This window comes from Salvia miltiorrhiza, chromosome 8 (assembly GCF_028751815.1).
Source record: "Salvia miltiorrhiza cultivar Shanhuang (shh) chromosome 8, IMPLAD_Smil_shh, whole genome shotgun sequence".
Lineage (NCBI taxonomy): Eukaryota > Viridiplantae > Streptophyta > Magnoliopsida > Lamiales > Lamiaceae > Salvia > Salvia miltiorrhiza.
The window spans coordinates 13,269,630-13,288,665 of NC_080394.1; the positions used below are offsets into that span (position 1 = coordinate 13,269,630).

Sequence of the window (19,036 nt, forward strand, 5' to 3'; positions counted from 1 at the left end):
TCACTAATAATTGAAAACATTGATATATGTGGAGTTTTAGGAGCAACCTGCGTGAAATTTTAATTACTTCAATTAACACCGCAGATCGTTTAAATACTAAGGCAGACAACTGTAATACAATAATTAACTGCGGTCCCGTTTAATGTGGAAATTAATTCATTGTCTGATAATTGCTTATAAATCATTAAAACATTTCTGCAATAATAGTATAAAAGAAAGGATTTCTGCTGAAAAATAAAACAGCAAGAAGCCAAGAATGACCTACATTGACTTGTCATAAACAGTCACAAAAAGAAAAATATATAATTCATTCAAATCATATCAAGAAATAATTTTATATGCTCTAGACACAATTTCTGTATTTATGCCTACATGTATATATGCGGTTCATGATATATAGTAGTATTTGTTTTATATGGGTTTCATCTATACATTTTATATCTGAGGTATTTTAGTGTTCACCACCTCCAGATTTTCAGGGTTGATTTCACTCATTTAATACATATAAATATAGTATTATTCAAAAGAGGGGATTTTCATTAATATTTCTTTTTTCCCGTCTTGGAAGGTGTATTTGTATAAGTAGTTGCACTGTTTTTTTGTATTTTTTTTTATATATTTAGCAGTTGCATCTTACAGAGATATAATTACACTAATGTTGTGTGTATTTAACCTCTATAACGGCTAGTTTAAGACTTTGTTTTTTTGTTAACAGGATAGAGCGGTGTTGTCTGATTTAGAACACTGTTTACTTTTATTGTTTTTAAATATTTTTGGAGGAAGGAAAAATTTTGCAGGAAGAGAAGATGAGCTACAACAATGGCAGGTGAGTTCTCCAATCCCCCCGTTCCTTTTGATTTTCGAATAGGGTCCATTTTTCTATGATTTTCTTAATTTTGTGGTCTATCAAAATAGGAATTTGTTCATTGTTTGTGCTGGTTTGAGCTAATTTTTTGTGGTTTTGTGTCTGTATTTACAGTATATATCTCTATATATATATATATATACCCGTGTGTTTTAATTTCATATCAATTATAGATGTCATGTCATTTCATTGACGTCTAAATCTGTATAAAGAGAATCTTAATCCTTATTGTTTAGCTCTCTTGGATTATCTGATCCCTAGAAAGTTGGAGCTTTCTAGAAGATTTGAGTTATTAGATCTTTTTTGCTTAAACAATTTCCCCATCTCTTATATATAGTTCACAAGAATTTGCTAATTTATTCTGCACAAGGATGTATATTAAGTGCAATTTTTATGGACAAAAGTTTCTACCTCTTGATTTATATAGTTTGACCAATCATTTCTTAACATCAGCATGATTTTCTTCGAGCTTATGGTTTCCGGGCTTCTGGAATTATGGAACTGCTATAATCCACATAGCTGCAATTATTGGTTATAATAGAAGATGAAATATCATCTAAGTCAAAGTTAGTTTCTTCACACAGTTGTGCCTTTCTGTGTTTAAGCCGTTGCTCTTTTTGCTTTTTTTTTGTGTAAATTGATAACAGTGACATGTGGGATTGGCGAGGTCAGGTTTATTCTCTTGAAGATCACACTAGCATAGGTAAGCTTCGAACTTGTGTTTTTCGCTGTTAAATTCTTGTTTGATTGAGGGATTTGAAGCTTACCTTTGTGGCTGGCAGAAGCATCTAAATCCCTTTTGAATGAAGTGGAACACAATGTAGATCATATCTCTTATATGTTTGACAATGAGACTACCCCGGTCAAGGCTTGCGGAGACGTAGCTTATTATGTTTCCAACAATGGTACGACGTTGTCACTATCCAACTCTTGTTTGCATGATGAAGCAAATTTGTTTGGTTTTCATGATCATGTGTTCTTCACTTACCAAGTTACCATTGCTTATTCTATCTGTGTGAGTGCAAAATGGGAGAATCGACTGACAGAATAGTTGACGTTGCTCAAGTTGTGTCTTGTTGCATAAAACTGTAGAGACGACAGGGAAAGAGTCGGAGCTATACAGGGAACACTCCTCTCAAGTGAAAAGGCGCAGGATGCTACAGTTTGAGTCCGAAGTCTTGGAAACACCCCTTTGCAACGAGGAGCTTTTGAGATCTAAGGTTGATGCAAACTAGTGTTTTTCTAGTACAACAATTTCCAACATAGCTACTATATAAGTCTGGTTTTATTCCTTGTTTAGGAGACACAACAGACTCTTGAAGCTGCTATTTCAGACATGTCACAGTGGGTTGCTGGTTTCACAGGTTCGTTTCTCACACATCTCGTGTCTGAGATACACATGTTTTTTATTATGATACAGATGGCATGCCTGCAGCCAGCACCGAGTGCTTGGATCCTTCATCTGAAGGGTGGATCACTGACTGCTTCAATGAGGCCGAGATGCACCTCTGCAACGAAGATTTGTATGTTTGCATCACTTTCACCTTTTCTTTTTCTCAAGTAAAATAGTGTTCATGATTAGCCCTTTGTGTAAACAACAGCACTAGTGCATGTGAAGCACCCGACGTTCAAATTGATGTTACGGGTAATGTAAAAATCATCTTGGACTTTTTCGTTTCATACCCCCACTCTCAAAGCTCTCAAAGCAATGTAAACGTGTTATTGCAGAGCTTTGCAAAACTGCTCCTGAAATTGAAGCTAATCTGGTCGAGAACAACCTTACTACTCCTCGAAACATTGTCTTTAAAGGTAAATTAAGCCTTTTTCATTTTCCTTTTTTCAGTAAATCATGTAACAAAATGTCTATTTCAGACAACACATTCAAGAATGGCATCCCTCTTTTCCATTTCACTAATTAGGTACAAAATCATTCATGCGCACACCTCCTAAACTGGCATCATCCGTGATCTATCCGTTCACGTTCATCAAACCATGTGGTGTTCTTGGAGACACGACTCTTAAGGACATAAACCAGAGGATACACAATCCGCCAAAGCCTAAACCAGAAGAAGATGATCCTAGTGCTGCTTATCCCACATCAGCATTCTCCGGGAAACCTGTTGTTGGGAAGACTAAAATCCACACTGAAGGTGGAAAGGGCAGCATCACAATCATGAGGACGAAAGGGTAGACTGCTCGTTTCTCACGAGGAACAAGCTGCAGCTCTTGAGGTCAGTTCCCAACTGGTTTCTCAAGTTGGACACATATTATGATGTTTTATACTGGAGGATCTTCACCTATAGTTGATCCTTGTTTTCTCATTCTCTTTAGAGGAAAGCTACTTCAGTTTTCGTCGTTTTTTATGCGAAAAAACCATGTTATGAAACTTGAACGTTGAGCTCTTTATCAACCCATTGATGTTAAAGTTACAGCTTTATCAAAATGATAGGCAATATGTAAAAGTATTTATACTTGATGCTGCCAATATGATCTATATATCATTCTCTCTTTTTTTTAAACATGTTGGTTTAGATTTCAAATTTTCACTACCATATTTATTTCCTCGTTTTTTGGCAGAAGATTTTGTGTTTTTAGAATTTAGCGTTACGTAGAGCGCAGGCGTATGTGAATTGATTCATAAATAAATACAAGGTTTGAACCTTAATTTGTAATGCAGTTTCTCCACCACAAACAAGAAATCAAATGGAAATGGTAGACATTCATGAAAATGCACTATTTTATACGAGAAGGAAGTGAATTGATGAAGATCAACTAAATTTGGTAGAGGCCAGAAAACTGCTGGAGTTCTTTGTCTGTTGATCAAACTCCGACCATACCAACTATGTTTGCAGCGACGAACCATAATGAAATTTCACGTGAATTCTGAATGGGTAGTGGTGGATTCTTGGAACTTTAATTTTGGGCCAATGGGCAGTAAGACAAATTAGTAAAAACCCATTTTGAATTCATATTTTAATTAATAACAAAATCCACTCAGTATTCAATTACTTTGTGTCTTACTATAATTATTTATATCTGAATATCGGATATGATTTTTACATTGTATAAGTATTATATTTTCATTCCATACATAACAAGGATCAATACTACTCCCACCGTCTACCATTTCTTAACCCATTTCATAATGGCGCGAGTTTTAATTAAGAAGTTGGTGGAGTATATTGTGAGTGAAATGAAGGCCCTACTTTATTGTGAGTGAAAAATTAAAAGTGAAATGAGTCAAGAATTGGTGGACGGACCAAAATAGAAAAATGGATCAAGAATTGTTGGACGGAGTGAGTAATATTTTAGATAAAAAGGTTATGATGATAGTGTTAGAGCCCATTTATTTATTATGAAATAGGCTCAAATAAATGCACTACAGACCCAATAAACTTATTGAAAAATCTCCAGAGAAAGGAGATTGGAGATCATTCTAGAGTTGAAGACGAGGGTAGAAAGTGGAGGCTTACCCATATATAGCTGAAGTCAAGGTTTAAGAAAACTAAGAAGAAGGAGGCAAAATATTCAAGTGAAGGCTCATCAAATTTTCCGATTATACAAATCTGCTTAAGATAACCTGAAAATTTCTTAAAAGGGTTCAACATCAGTCAATAGAGTTGATCTCTACGAGGAGCACCTAGGAGATGCAGAGCTGGAGAAAAATACAAAAAGCGCTTTATACCTGACATTACGTGGCGCACCTATGAGTAGTCCCATAATCGTTTATACAAATGGTCTCGTAAAAACTCCTGACATATGGAGGCGACTGAATATTCATTGTCAGTTGACATGACACTCGATGATCTAAAGAGACGAAATTATCCTTGAGGCCCAAGAAGAATAGAGTTGAAATAATGAAAATGCCCCTCCATATTCAAAGCTAAAATTACTAAAATGCCCTTAAATTGAAATAGCTATAAATAGATCAAGAGTCACCATTGTAGACACATGTTCAATTCCTTAGCAGAAATTCCGCCCAAATCAATATAAACGCAAAATTCCTTTGGCACTTAATTATATTTTTTACTATTAGCAATTCAAAATAACCCATACATTCAAATATTCAAACAATAGTTCATCTATTTTCACTATAAAACCAAAAGAATTCCACTGTCTTGTTATAAAAGACCTTCGAAGAGTCCAGTCCAGTGAAGCTATCATTTGTTCCGATCAATTCGTGTTAAAGTCAGATTGAAGCTCCATTTAATAGATTATTCATTTTATATTTTACCTTTAAAATATGTGTTGATCGAAACTGCAATCACCAGGCTATAATGAGTAAATAAGGGCTACGAATAAAAACATTATTATTGGAATCTATTAAAATAAAACAACACGGCCCAATAAAATACTTATGTAGCATTTTATATATATATATATAAAAGATAACTACCATTTACTTGAATCAATTTATAAGCCATACACACAAATATTTATGAGAATATCCTATTGTGATATGGGTTAAGATTTAAATTTAAAAATTTAGTGATATATTTAAAATTTATTAATATTTATAATTATAAATATATCATTAGCTTTTTTTTTTTTTTTGATCGGAAAAAGAACGATTATATAAATGAGAAAAAGCGTCAGCACCAGAGGTACCAACAACTCGAGAGAAAAGAAAGCGACAAGAAGCAAAGTACAGACACCACCTCCGCTCGCCCCAAGGGGTTCACAAGACAACACCCCCGGCCCCTCTCAATCGAGAGGCGACAGCATCGAAACAGAAACCCCTTTTCTTACACAAGACAATTAGAAAAGTCATCAGTACACCAAGACGACATAGGGATCTCTCTATCGAGAAGATTGAGAGTAGAATTCCAGCACCTCATCCTAACCTTGATCTCGAGGGTCGTGGACTTCACGTCTCTTTGTTTCCCTTCGAACCTCCTGTCGTTGCGTTCCTTCTAGAGTTGCCAAATGGTACAAACCCACAAGACTGACATGAAATTTCGGCATTTCTTTCTCGGTCCCAGATTAGTGAAGGACAGGAAAAAGGTGTCGATGGAGTTTGGGGTCACCGTTGTCATTCCTGTCCACTTGAGGAGATCATCCCAGACTGCAACTGATTTTGGGCAGAACATAAGCACGTGCTTAGTTGATTCTGTGGGCTGAAGGCACGCGTTACACATAGCTTCGATCTCAGTCAGGTTGACATGCCTCTTCTTCAAGTTATCACAGGTCGGCAGTCGGTTCTTCAAAGCACGCCACGCCGTGAGTTTTGCTTTATGGGGAGCACTAGTTTTCCAGAGCAAATCGATTGCCTCCAAGTCAATGGGAGATGGATGAAGCTCCCTTGTTGCTGCCGACTTCAAGGAGTATGTGGTCTTTGTTGAAAAAATTCCGTCTTTTGTCTCGCTCCATCTCCACGTGTCTTTTGAGCCTTCATCAAGAGAAATACAAGAGATAACATTTGTGAGAGCGTTAGAGCTTTCCGCTTCCCTATCGAACAAATCCCTTCGCCATTTCAGTTCCCATTTCCAAGTCCCGTTTTCCCAGACCCCACACTCACTAATGGTAGCCTCCTTGTTTGCCGAAAGATGGTAAAGCCTAGGAAAAAGAAGCTTAAGAGGTTTACCCCCAACCCACCAATCCTCCCAGAACCGACTATCTCTGCCATCTCCAATCTTCCTACTAACACACCTCCAAAACCAATTATCCGGCTGAGTCTCACCTAAAGCCAAAATCTTTGACCACCACTCCGTTCGTAACTTCTGCCGACCCGACAGCCCCGCCCTCCCCTCCCCCCACTCGACTTCCCCGTAGATAGACTTAACAACTTTGGCCCACAAAGTGTTCCTCCCTGAAAGATATCTCCAGACCCATTTCAGCACCAACACAACATTGAAGTATTCAATATTCCTAAACCCCAAGCCCCCCTCATTCTTGTGTAAACAAAGGTCATCCCATTTAACCCATGGGATGGAATCGGAACTCTACTTTATATCATTAGCTATGAGTTTATATCTATATTTTATTTATACATGTGTCACAATAAGACTTTCATGAAATACTCTACTTTCATAATCGAACTAGTACACCTTCTCGTGCGATGCACATACCACGATATATTTATTTATTTTTAAATCACACGAACCATGATATATTTATTTATTTTTAAAATAATAAATTATGTAAAAATGTTAAAAAGTCATTATTTATAAGTTAGATTAATTGATAAAAATATTACTGTATAATAACAATAATATCAACTTAATGAGTATAATATTATATTTAATGAGTATTGTATAATAATATTTAAATACATACAATAATAATTAAATTTATAGATTGTAAAGTAAAATAATAAGCCAATCTCATATTGAGCAAATAACACAAAACCATCAATATAACAAAATTAATAGTCGTCATTTAATATACTTCCTCCATCCACAAAGATTATTTGGTGGAGTGGATGACACGATTTTTTATAAATAATTGAGAGATGTGTGTAAAATGTAGAAGATGGTCCACCAAAATTGAAAAAAGAGACCCACCAAAGTTTTTTTTTTTTTTGATGTGTTAAAGGTTGGATATTTTGTAAATATTGAGTGTGAATGACCAAAGTTGATGTGTTAAAGGTTGGATATTTTGTAAATATTGAGTGTGAATGATGTTTGAAATATAAGGGGTGATTTCTAAAAAATGAAAGCATACAATCTTTGTGGATTGAAAATAATAAACATACAATTTTCATGGACGGAGGGAGACAATTTTTTGAGCTCTTAAAAGTTCAAACTATATTATTATTAAAAATTCATATTTAAATAGCCCAAAACTAATTAAAAAATCAGGAAAATACGAATAATATAAAAAGAAAAATATAACAATAAATATATTTATATAAATAAATAAATAATTCATTTACATAATCAAATAATTCTATATAATATTTTAAATTCTAATTTTAAGATACTCCCCCCATCATGTAAAAATGAGTCAGAAGGTTTTTTAGGACAATAACTTAGGTTGATTTGGAAATTAGGACAATAACTTTCGAACTTGTAAAAATAGGACACTAATTAATAAGTGTTTCACCCACAGGACATTTATCGGCCAATTATCGAATTTTCGAACTTTTCCGCATAGACCAAGCTCATGACATCCTATTCGGAGCAGTAAAAATGACGTGCTTGCCACATAATCAATCCCTCCATGCGGGTTGTCATGTGCTTGGTTCGTGCAAAAAAGTCTCAAAATTCAATAATTGCCCATAAATGTCCTGCAGGTGCAACGCTTAATAATTAGTGTTCTATTTTTATAAGTCTGAAAGTTATTGTCCTAATTTCCAAATCAACCTAAGTTATTGTCCTAAAAAACCCTCTGACTCTGTAAAAATAGTCATATTTTTTCATTTTGGGGTGTCCACAAAAAATAGTCCTAATCCATTTATAGACACTACCCCACAATACATTACCCTCCATATATTAACTTATTTACACATTCTACTACATGGTGGGACACTCTCTCCACTCACAATATAATTAATTATCATTATTAACCATACCTTTATAGTGAGACCATTTCTCCACTCACAATAAACTTAACCAATTTTATTAAAACCCGTGTCACTCCATCCTATGACTATGTTTACAGGACGAAGGGAATATATAACTAATTTTTTATTTATAAATTCATACTAAAATTAATACAAATTTCATTCTACTTAATTGCATTAAAAATTACTATAATTTAAAAATATTTAAATCTAAAATAGTTATAATTAAACAGTCATGTATACTTTTTTGAAAGGAAAAAAAATGACATATACTTATTTTTCACCAACAAATGAGAACAAAATGAAAAAAGAGTATGATGTTCAACATTAGAGATAAATGAGAGCGAACAAAAATTAATTTTTACTACATTTTTAATGATCATAACTAATCATTTCAAATAATTTTTTTATTGAATTAAAGATTTTCTCGTAATCTTTAATTTAACGTCCATGTTGAATATTTTTTCATGAATCAACGATAATGAGTTTTTTTTTAAAGAATTAAAAAAGATAATGAGTTTTTCTGAAAGAATTAAAATAGAAAAAAGAAAAGAGAAAATTTGATGAGTGATGAGGATGGAATCCGGGATTCCCGTCCTTCTAAAGAAAGGCCCAAATAAGATACGTTAAACCCACTTATGGCCCGAATATAAATCATACATGACTAAAATTAAACTATTGTATTTGTGTCGCTTGAATATTGTTGCAGATTTGAGGCAGCTATAAATCCAAGCCTAGCAGAGCTGAGCATCACAATTCAGAGCTACGATGAGTCTAAAGAAAATGAGAAGCCAAATCTGAAAATGCAAGCCAAAGTTAAAGAAATGTCGAAGACACGTGGCAGATTAGTAGATTTAGGCCAAGGAACTTGTATTAGTGGGCTTTAAGGTTAAATAGGCCCAAGTACTTTAGGGCAAAATGCTTATAAATAGGACCTTAGGTTATAAGTTAAGGGAGCTTCTTTCATTATTTTTCTACACCATGTAAAATATAAACCTTCCAAATATAATGAAAACACCCGAAAACCTTCCATGAACGTAGGTCTTGATGACCGAACCACATATATCTTGTGTCTTTTATCGTTTTATTTTATTTCTGCTGTTGAGATTAAAACTCAACCCAACAATGAGGAAAACTAAGAGAATAGAAAAAAAGGCCTCTTTCATATTATATTTATATATAATTTGGTTCTCTCTCTCTCTTTAATTGGAAAAATGCAACAACCAATCTATCCTTTTCTTTTTTTGTTGGAGCAGACACAACTAATATATCTTTGCCATGTCAACGATGACAACAAAGTGGATTTGGGCCAAATTTGTAGGACCAAATATACGTATAGTCTAACATTTTTTAAAGGGTGATTCTATTCACAGGCCCCGCTTTACTTCCTATAAGAGCATCCGCATTGGGACCTCCTTGATAGCCTCCTTGATAGTGTTTGTGTTATTGAGTAGGTAGTGCTGCATTGGGGTTCCTTGATAGCCTCCTTGATAATATTAGTTTTGATTTTATGTTTTTCATTTAAATTTTATTGCATAATTTAAATTGCATATTTAAATACTGGATTAAACATAAAATTTAAAATTACTTAAAACATAAAAAAAAAATACATAAAAATTTAAAAAATCTAAAACATCATTAAAATCACATAATTAAAAGTGTATATAAATTCGAATTTTCGATTTTTTCATTTTTTTTTTTAAATTGGGCGCGTGCATTGCACGCGCCATCTCCTTCGCCCTATCGAGGATACTCGATAACTCGAGGAGTCCTCGAGGAGCTCCTCGCCGCATCGCCCTCCTCGAGGACGATGGTCTCCTCGAGTACCCCATCGAGGACCCGCGATGCGGGTGCTCTAACCTCTCATATTAAATAATAAATAAAAGTAATTATAGATTTACAATTTTACTCTATAATTTATACAGCCATAAATTAAATATAATTCATTATAATTTTCTCAAAAAATATATATAATTCATTATAATCAAATTAAAATTCAAATTATGTACAACCCCAAACTATATGGTAGAAATCAAAAATGAATTAATGTGCCTGGAAAGATGATGATAATGATTTGAGGAATCTAACAGCTGTCGATTTCTTCTACTATGGTGATGATGACGACGCACGTGGTCATCTAAACACTAATACAATTTTGAGAAAATCAACAAAGTAATAGTATATGAAATGACGGAGTAATATACAGTTGACATCTTGCTGATCGGAAATTGACGGTCCCGTCGTTGCTGTTTATCGGAAATTTGAAGGGGGTGGGGCAGTTTCTCTTTCTTTGTGTGCGTGCGTCAACTGGATCGCAAGAAAGAAAAGAAAGGGTTAGAGGAAGAAAAGAAAAGGGCCGATGGTGGTGGTCGAAGCGGCGGTGATCTTCGCCGGAAAAGAAGAGTTGCGGTAGATTGAAGAAGATGAATGGGAGTTTTCTCTTAGATTGGGGGCTATACAACACACGAATTTGATTAAGAAGATCTGAAGATGAAGGGGGGTTTTCTCTTAGATTGGGGCTATACAATACACATGGATTTGATTAATTTAGTTAAAAAATAATCATATTTAATTTATAAATTAATTTATAATTATTTTTTATTATTATTTAATATGAGAGACTATAGAGAGTAAAATGGAGGTCGTGAATAGAATCACCCTTTTTTAAAACGTCGTATAGTTGAAATAAAAAAATCATTGTTTTTTATAGATAGTATTTTGCTATAATTTTCCACCTTTGTGATCATAATTTATTTTAAATGAAGAAATTTTAAAGAAGAATTTGGTTTGACATCTCATTCAACTATTGCAATTTTTGATGTCATTGAAGGCAAAAAGTAAACACTAAACAGATATAGAGTTGCTTTTTGTTTCCTTTCAACTATTGCTACTTTTGATGTCATTAAAGGCAAAGTAAACACTAAACAGATATAGAGTTGCTTCTTGTTTTCTTAAAGTTTAATTCTTTCAAAAAAAAAAAGTTCACATTTTTAAGTTTATGCCTTTTTCCATAAGTTTAGTGCCGGGGTCACTGGGGTCATTGCACCCATATATAACTTTATAAAAGACTAGAAGTATTTTTGTAAATTGTAAATATATTATAAAAAATAAAAAAATATAAATTTTATTTCTATCATTATCGAGTTGAGTTATTTTACACTATAACTGGCCTTCAAATTTTGGAGTTGAATCAACGTTTCAATGAAGTCAACAAGTAGTAATTAATTTTATGCATGCCATGCTTTGCCTTGCAAAGTTTTATAAATTTTTTGAAGTTTTGTATGAACTTGAAAGTCAACTTGAGAACTATCAGGATTGAACATCTTGCCAAAGAGATGATTTCTACAAGGGAACATTACATTTTCATTGGTGTATTTAGCAATGAAGATCATCAAGAGTGTTATTCTCAATCATATGAGAGACAATCTTTTGAATGATTGCTTAGTATCTTACATTAAAAAAAAGATTTATTTGTAAATGTTGTGATTTCTAAACGTGAAAAATAGGAGAGAAATATTGTGATTTCTGAAATAATTATGTTTATTTTATTTCTTTTACATGTTATATATTTAAACGATGGTGTTAATGATTATTATTTATTTTTTATTTTCTTTAATTATTAATTTTATTGAAAAAAATTGGATCCTCAAGTCGAAAATCTGGCTCTGCCACTATATTGTCTCATGTGAATTTATTTCAGTGGAAGCCAAATCTAACATTCTTCAATTAACAACAACAACCCCTTCCTCAGACTCGCACGTCACCACCATAAGCTCATCTGCAAAAAGTTTTGAAAACATTTGCACGACTGAGTGTTAATGTACTAAGTGGGTTGAGCCATTTAAAAACATTTTGAAAACTATCTTCTGAAAAGATAATTCATGCTTTAGACAGTATAACATAGAACGTTTTCAAAACAAGTTATTCTATGCATACTAAAAATAGTCTGAGCTCATATTTTTCTTGGCTCATCTATTGGAAGATATCTACAACTGATGGTTGTCATCGAATCTCTCGACACAACAGGTTCTGGTGTAAGTATACAATTCTGGTTGCCAGAGCCAACAATGTTCTGATAGAAGCAATAACCAATAGAAAGCACATGAACCATCAACTTTTACATTTCATAAAATCGAGCTTATTAGCTCAACACATACTTTTCGAGAATAAAGTCTCACCTGATGTGCAGGCAATTAAAACAGTTGAACTAGTTTAGTTAGGAACCTAAATCTCCATCCCTTATGTAGGACCTACAAGATAAGTTCTCAACTTAAAGCTCTGATACTATTCTATCATGTCCCAATTTTTCAAGAGAATAAGAAATGAGATATGTGACGAATGTGATAGGCTTTACTTGAATTAAATGGGTAATGTGCCCTTAGGCTTAGAGTTGGACATAATCTCCTTAATTGAAAAATATGACGTATTTAAAAGATAACAAGCTGGCGTTATAATTATTCTCCCTAATGGGATTGGAATGGGATTGGAAGTTCGAAAGTCTGAGACCAAAACAACATTTCATATTAGGCATAAAATATATGTGAAAAACAATCATTGTGGAAAGCAATGAAAAATGGAATTCACATAAAATAGTCCATGAAGTATCAACATAGTTAGACATCAGATAATATTCACCAAGTAAATTTATTTCAGCGGAAGCCAAACATCAACAACCCCTTTCCCATCCTCGCACGCGTCACCACCAACTGCTCAATCTGCAAAAGGTTTTGAAAATATTTGCAAGACTGAATACTAATGTACTCAATGGGTTGAGCCATTTAAAAATATTTTGATTTAGTACGGTTTGGCACTAAAACCAATTCAAATCAAATATCTAGAAGGTCTTTTAAAAGAGTAGAATATGACATTATTAAAAAAATAAGACTAAAAATGTCAGAATACATGAATAGGAATTCTCAGAGATGAATTAAATAGTTGATCTGTTTTTAACGCTAAGAGGCGACATTCTTTAGCAAAAAATCACTAAATTAATAAAAACGAGCGACGGTCGATAACTGACAAAGATGGACGGATGGGAGGATAGGTGAGTGGGAAGTTTCTAAATCTACGTAGTCATATGATTTGTAAAAATAGTTACGAATATAAACTAATATTAATATTCTTTGAATAAAAATTCAATAATAATAATAATACTAATAATAATAAAATTCGCAGTTTGGTTTATATTTTCTAAAAATCAAATTTAAACCGTAAATTATAATTTTTTAAAAATATAAATTAAATTAAATTTTTTTAATTGTAAATCAAATCAAACTGCACAAATATATATACTTTAGTTCGATTTCATTTACGATATAAATCAAATAGTGAACACTCCTAACTCTTCTTATATTAATAAAAAATCAACAAAATTTAACTCTTACATGCATTATTTGCCTATATTTTGTCAATCTTCATCGACCAATTAAACGATTTCCCTGCATCAATATATCTAGAGCCTAGAGATAAATCTGAAAAGTAAAAGTGGAAAGGTGAATACCAATAATGAAAAATTTGAGCAAGATGCAGATGCAGATGCAATAATACTATTCTATAGATTAATTATGACTGAACTGTTTAATTTTACTATGTTAACGATTAATTAATTAATCGATAATTAAATGGTTTAATGGCTTAAAGAGAGGTTCAACGATAAATTTAATTAGAAAACATTAGCGTTTCTAATGTAAGCAAAATAGTTTTACATAATCAAATTAATTAGAGGGCACAAACAATTTTTTTTCAACAAAGCTATCTTGATTAAATTCTAGAGTCTATCCATATAGTACAAAACCAATTTGGAAGACAATAAACATAAATCATGATACCAATAGAATTGTTAATGGATAACCCATAAACTATATAGATAATTAAACATAATCAAATCCCAAATCTAATATAAATACAATGGCCCTAGAAAATCTTGATATCTCCACCATAGCTCCAACCGTCGTCTTTTATTTGTTGTAATTGGAGAGTGCAATATCAGATCTTTTGTTTCATATATTAACTTTACTTACTTTTGGATTACTATTAATTATTCTTAGTAGAATTTTGGAGATTTACGATAAAGTAAGGGTCATAGTAGTCCAAAAATCAAATAGCAATGTGATTGGCTGGCACTGGCAGGCAAACAAAATTGAAAAAACTCAATTGAAGCAAGCAAGGGAGGGGCAATTTGGTAAATCCAGCCGCGTATTTCTAGTTTTTCAGGTAATTTAGTTGGACGGACATGCACGGAATAGTACATTTGTTTTTCGGTAGTATCTTTCTATGCTGTCCCACTCTAAATTCTCTTCTCTTTCTCTCTCTAGAAAAATAAATAAAACCTCAATTTTAGGCAACACCCGCGCTCTCTCTCTCTCTCTCAAGCCTCATTCTCCCATCATTCTTCTTCTCCACATATTAATTCTTCTTTCTTTCTGGGGATATGTCGGCCTAAAATTAATTTTCTTGAATTCTTTTTTCACATCTAGTCAAATTTTGCGGTTTCGCTGTTTAAATCGTGCGATATACGTATTATATGCATGAAATTGTTCCCTTTTGTTAGTATCTTTTGATTTGGGCCTAGGGATATGTGAAACAGTTAATTTCTTCTGGGCATCTTTTATTTCTTGTTTTTACTTGAAGAAAGATTTGTTTTATCCTTTTGGGTTTGATTTTCTGTTAAGAAGAATGTTTATGGATGGTGTTGGAGTCGGTCTTTGCGATTAGAAAAATATTAGGGGTCGTTTTCTTAGGGTTTACTTTTAAATCTTTTCTTTCTGGGCATTTTCCCCAGCTCTTGCTGGCTGGCTCTTGAAAAGTCAAATTTTTCTTTTTTAATTCTCATGGATTATTTGTCCTCTCTTTTATATGAATCTTATTGGTTTAGAAGTCCACATTGGAATTGACTTCTTTGTTTTACCTATTCCTATTTGTATTAGAATTCCTCTTATAAAAGGCAAGTTATCAGAGTTTTCGTTGTTCAAAATTCGGAGATTAAAAGGTTGAACCTAAATCTGTATTCATGTTTTGCTTGATCATGAAGCTCTGATCTTTTGTTGGAAAAAAAAAATGATTTTTGGGGTGACATATTTGATTTTGTATACTGGTTTGATTAGTTTGCCTATTTTAGTGAAGAGTTGTTGATTGTGCTGCATATTTTCTAGTTTAAGGCTTGATATTGTTGCTGAGTTTTGGGCAACATGGATACAAATACGAACGATGAGTTGAAGGGCATGGAAAATAGTAGTATTAACAACTTGTCGGAGAAGAGTGTAGGAAGCATTAGCAGCAAAGATATGATTTTTCGGGCTGATAAGATCGATCTCAAGAGCTTAGATTTGCAGCTTGAGAAGCATCTGAGCAAGGTTTGGTCTAGGAATTTGGAAACTCAGAGCAGCCAAAAGCCTAGAGAGGTGTGGGAGATCGATCCTACTAAGTTAGAAATTCGATACCTTGTGGCTCAGGGAACCTACGGCATAGTTTACCGGGGAACTTATGATGGTCGGGATGTTGCAGGTATAGTTTGTTCAATCTCTTGTTTAAAAATGTTGGTTTTATATCTAGCTTATTTGTTCAATATTGCTTTCTGAAACTGTTTTTATCTGCAATCTGTAATGACTGTTGAGCTGAGTAACATGTGAAGTTCGTGCTTTAATGATCTTAGACAGTATGGTTTGGGCGCTGCTCGTTGCTTTTCTGTTCTGGTCGATACTACTGAAAACTGATGCAATGATCTTGATATTACTTTAGCTTTTAAATATCAAGAGCTTTGCCTCTGTAGTTGATTTGGCTGTTTTATTTTACTATATCTATAACGTGATGGTTCTTGAAGTCGTTGTATTTAATCTAGATGCAGTTTCTACTTCAAACTGGTCTGCCTTTCAAGTCGTAATATTTGCACGAATTGCTTCTTTTATAATAGCTTACAGCAGTTTGAGAGCTCGTCTTCTTTGTTAGGCGAATTCTTTTTAGGGCGCATGATGTGTCCTTTCTCTGCATCACCACTCTGTAGCTACGAAACATCATCTGCGTATTTCATGGAACGACAGCCCTTGATGTGTTTTTAGACATAGCATGTATTCAAGTGCATAGATTTGCAGCAAAATTGAATTCAAAACACAACGGATTAGATGCTTCAAGTAACAGTAAATTAAATCTTTGTGTGCCACATTTTATGTTTGTGTGGAAGGTTGGATATTATTTCTATTTACATGTTTTTCCTCTTTTTCAGTTAAGCTGTTGGATTGGGAGGATGGCACGAAAACAGCTGCAGAAGCTGCTGAGATTCGAGCATCATTCAAACAGGAGGTTTCTGTTTGGCACAAGCTCAACCATCCAAATGTCACAAGCGTAAGTATCTACCTATTTTCATTTCTTTCTCGCGATATGTTCTTCATTTTTTAGTAATTATTCCTAAAACATTATTCTTGTTATAGTTTGTTGGCGCATCAATGGGGACTTCACAATTGAAAATTCCTCCAAAAAACCCATCCGAGGGTTATACGAATCTTCCACCAAGGGCATGTTGCGTTCTGGTGGAATTTCTACCCGGAGGCACGTTGAAGAACTACTTATTCAAGAACCGAAAAAAGAAGCTTCCCTTTAAAGTTGTGATCCAACTTGCTCTGGACCTCTCAAGAGGGTAAATCTTTCTCAAACATATATTTTCTGCAGCAGCTCTATGATTCAACATTTCACCTTAGATCATACGTTTGCAGGCTAAGCTATCTGCACGCGCAAAGGATTGTACACCGTGATGTCAAAGCGGAAAACATGCTTATAGGTTCTCAAAGAACACTGAAAATCGCTGATTTTGGTGTCGCTCGTGTTGAAGCTCAGAACCCGGGGGACATGACTGGTGAAACCGGAACTCTAGGCTACATGGCTCCCGAGGTATTTCTCTAGAAAATTGGAAATTGATATCCTTTATGCTTATAAACTATAAATTTATCGTCTACTTAGGTACTCGATGGGAAGCCTTATAACCTTTATGCTTATAAATGATAAATTTATCGTCTACTTAGGTACTCGATGGGAAGCCTTATAACCGGAAGTGCGATGTGTACAGCTTTGGTGTTTGCTTGTGGGAAATATATTGCTGTGATCTACCTTATCCTGATCTTAGCTTTGCTGATATTTCATCAGCTGTTGTTAAACAGGTAGCTTTTATTCAATATTTTTCCTTTGAATCCATTGCCCTATTGAGTCATTCAAATACTAGATTCGACCATATGTATTGTCAGTCTAATCTAATCTAACCCTTGATAGAACCTACGGCCGGACATCCCTCGTTGTTGCCCAAGCTCTCTTGCAAGCATCATGAAACGGTGTTGGGATGCGAACCCGGAGAAACGGCCAGAGATGGATGAGGTGGTGAGGTTGCTGGAGTCGATCGACACGAGTAGAGGCGGCGGCATGATACCGGAAGACCAATTACCAGGGTGTTTCTGCTTTGCTCCGAGTAGGGGGCCATAAGAGATTGCCCTCTGTTTTTCAGCCATTACAAAACTTGTCAAGAGGTGATCGATTTCTTCGTTTCTTCGTTTCTTTGTCTATTTGCCTTCATTGTGGGGCATTTCCTTTTTATAACGAGGAAAAATACACAGCTGTAATTTATTATTGCATCATCCATGAATCCAATGTTCGTCTATTTTGTAAATAATGGGCTAAATTTGTAAACTCACTTTGAACTCGACGTCATTGAGTATTTAGATTATGAAATGTTTTCAAGACTCAAATTTTATGTGCGTGGCATTCGCCTACACTTTGGTATAACAACATCCCACCCATGTGCTTGTGGCCACAAATTCTCACCTTTTAATAGTGTTGTACCAAATTCATATGTCGTTTTATGCCTTTCAATCGTGAAATAGTCATGGACTATCTCGGTCGAATCCTGCAACAAAAAAATACAAGGCATAAATAGCATGGACACATGGGATTTCTAATAAATCTCATGCTCTATAAGTACAAGACCTACCTTCAACATTCACAATAAATTTATCAGCAAACGCATCCACTTCAAACAAACCACCTGAAAGAGGTTGTGGAATACAAAATCTACTTTGATCCTTTAACTTCTCCAACTTCTTCTTAATATTAGGCCATAATTTATCCCGAAGGCCCTCAATTTCTACAAGTTTCTTGTATTGTCTATCCATCAATGAGCACCTACTATAGCATATGTACAACATGTTTATTTCTAACATTTATTATGTACCGATTGAATATTTTAACTAACATTATTGTCTACTATGTCACAGCGAAGAAATGTATTCATAAAAGCTTATAGAATTTTTGTGGCCTTCTTTCAATGAAATCATCATAAGTTGCAGGCTTCTCACTCTTGATCTCTTCAATGGCCAGGTGGTATTGTTTAGTATATGTGGCTCTAACTGCATTCCAGAACATATTATTAAGTGTTATGTCTTTATGTTGTTTTTTACAATTAGCATATGCATATCTAATACAATTTATGTGCTCTGCTAGTAGTGCCAATGTGGTAACGACATGAATGAGACCCTGCATGAATAACATGAGTGTAGAATGAGATGAGTGCTATGACAATCATGATGAAGCAACAATGTATGTGTGACATAAATCTACATTTTATTGGTTTGAAATGAAGGTAGTTCCAAGACCATTATTTATTTCAAGCTTCTTAATGAGAATTTTTATGA

At 34.0% G+C, this 19,036-nt stretch overlaps 2 protein-coding genes across 7 annotated transcripts; both read left to right on the forward strand.

The window, feature by feature from the left end:
• The first annotated feature begins 346 nt into the window (after window positions 1–346).
• On the forward strand, window positions 347–3,384 carry LOC131001144 (protein XRI1-like). Of its 6 annotated transcripts, none has more exons than XM_057927411.1 (10): window positions 347–446; window positions 716–826; window positions 1,513–1,568; window positions 1,648–1,770; window positions 1,958–2,085; window positions 2,166–2,229; window positions 2,286–2,388; window positions 2,467–2,510; window positions 2,594–2,674; window positions 2,785–3,384. In XM_057927411.1, the coding sequence occupies exons 2-10, from the start codon at window positions 807–809 to the stop codon at window positions 3,054–3,056; spliced, it is 891 nt and encodes a 296-aa protein (XP_057783394.1). In that variant the 5' UTR covers window positions 347–446; window positions 716–806; the 3' UTR covers window positions 3,057–3,384. The 6 variants fall into 6 exon arrangements, with proteins under 6 accessions (XP_057783394.1, XP_057783397.1, XP_057783395.1 ...); XM_057927414.1 differs by having other exon boundaries at window positions 348–446; window positions 2,301–2,388; XM_057927412.1 differs by lacking the exon at window positions 347–446 and having other exon boundaries at window positions 586–826; window positions 1,651–1,770.
• Window positions 3,385–14,605: 11,221 nt separating this feature from the next.
• LOC131001143 (serine/threonine-protein kinase STY13-like) lies at window positions 14,606–18,094 on the forward strand. Its single transcript, XM_057927409.1, has 7 exons — window positions 14,606–15,357; window positions 15,521–15,872; window positions 16,588–16,706; window positions 16,793–16,998; window positions 17,075–17,249; window positions 17,381–17,515; window positions 17,625–18,094. Exons 2-7 carry the CDS (start codon window positions 15,557–15,559, stop codon window positions 17,829–17,831), a joined length of 1,158 nt encoding a protein of 385 aa, XP_057783392.1. The 5' UTR covers window positions 14,606–15,357; window positions 15,521–15,556; the 3' UTR covers window positions 17,832–18,094.
• The last annotated feature ends 942 nt before the right edge of the window (window positions 18,095–19,036 follow it).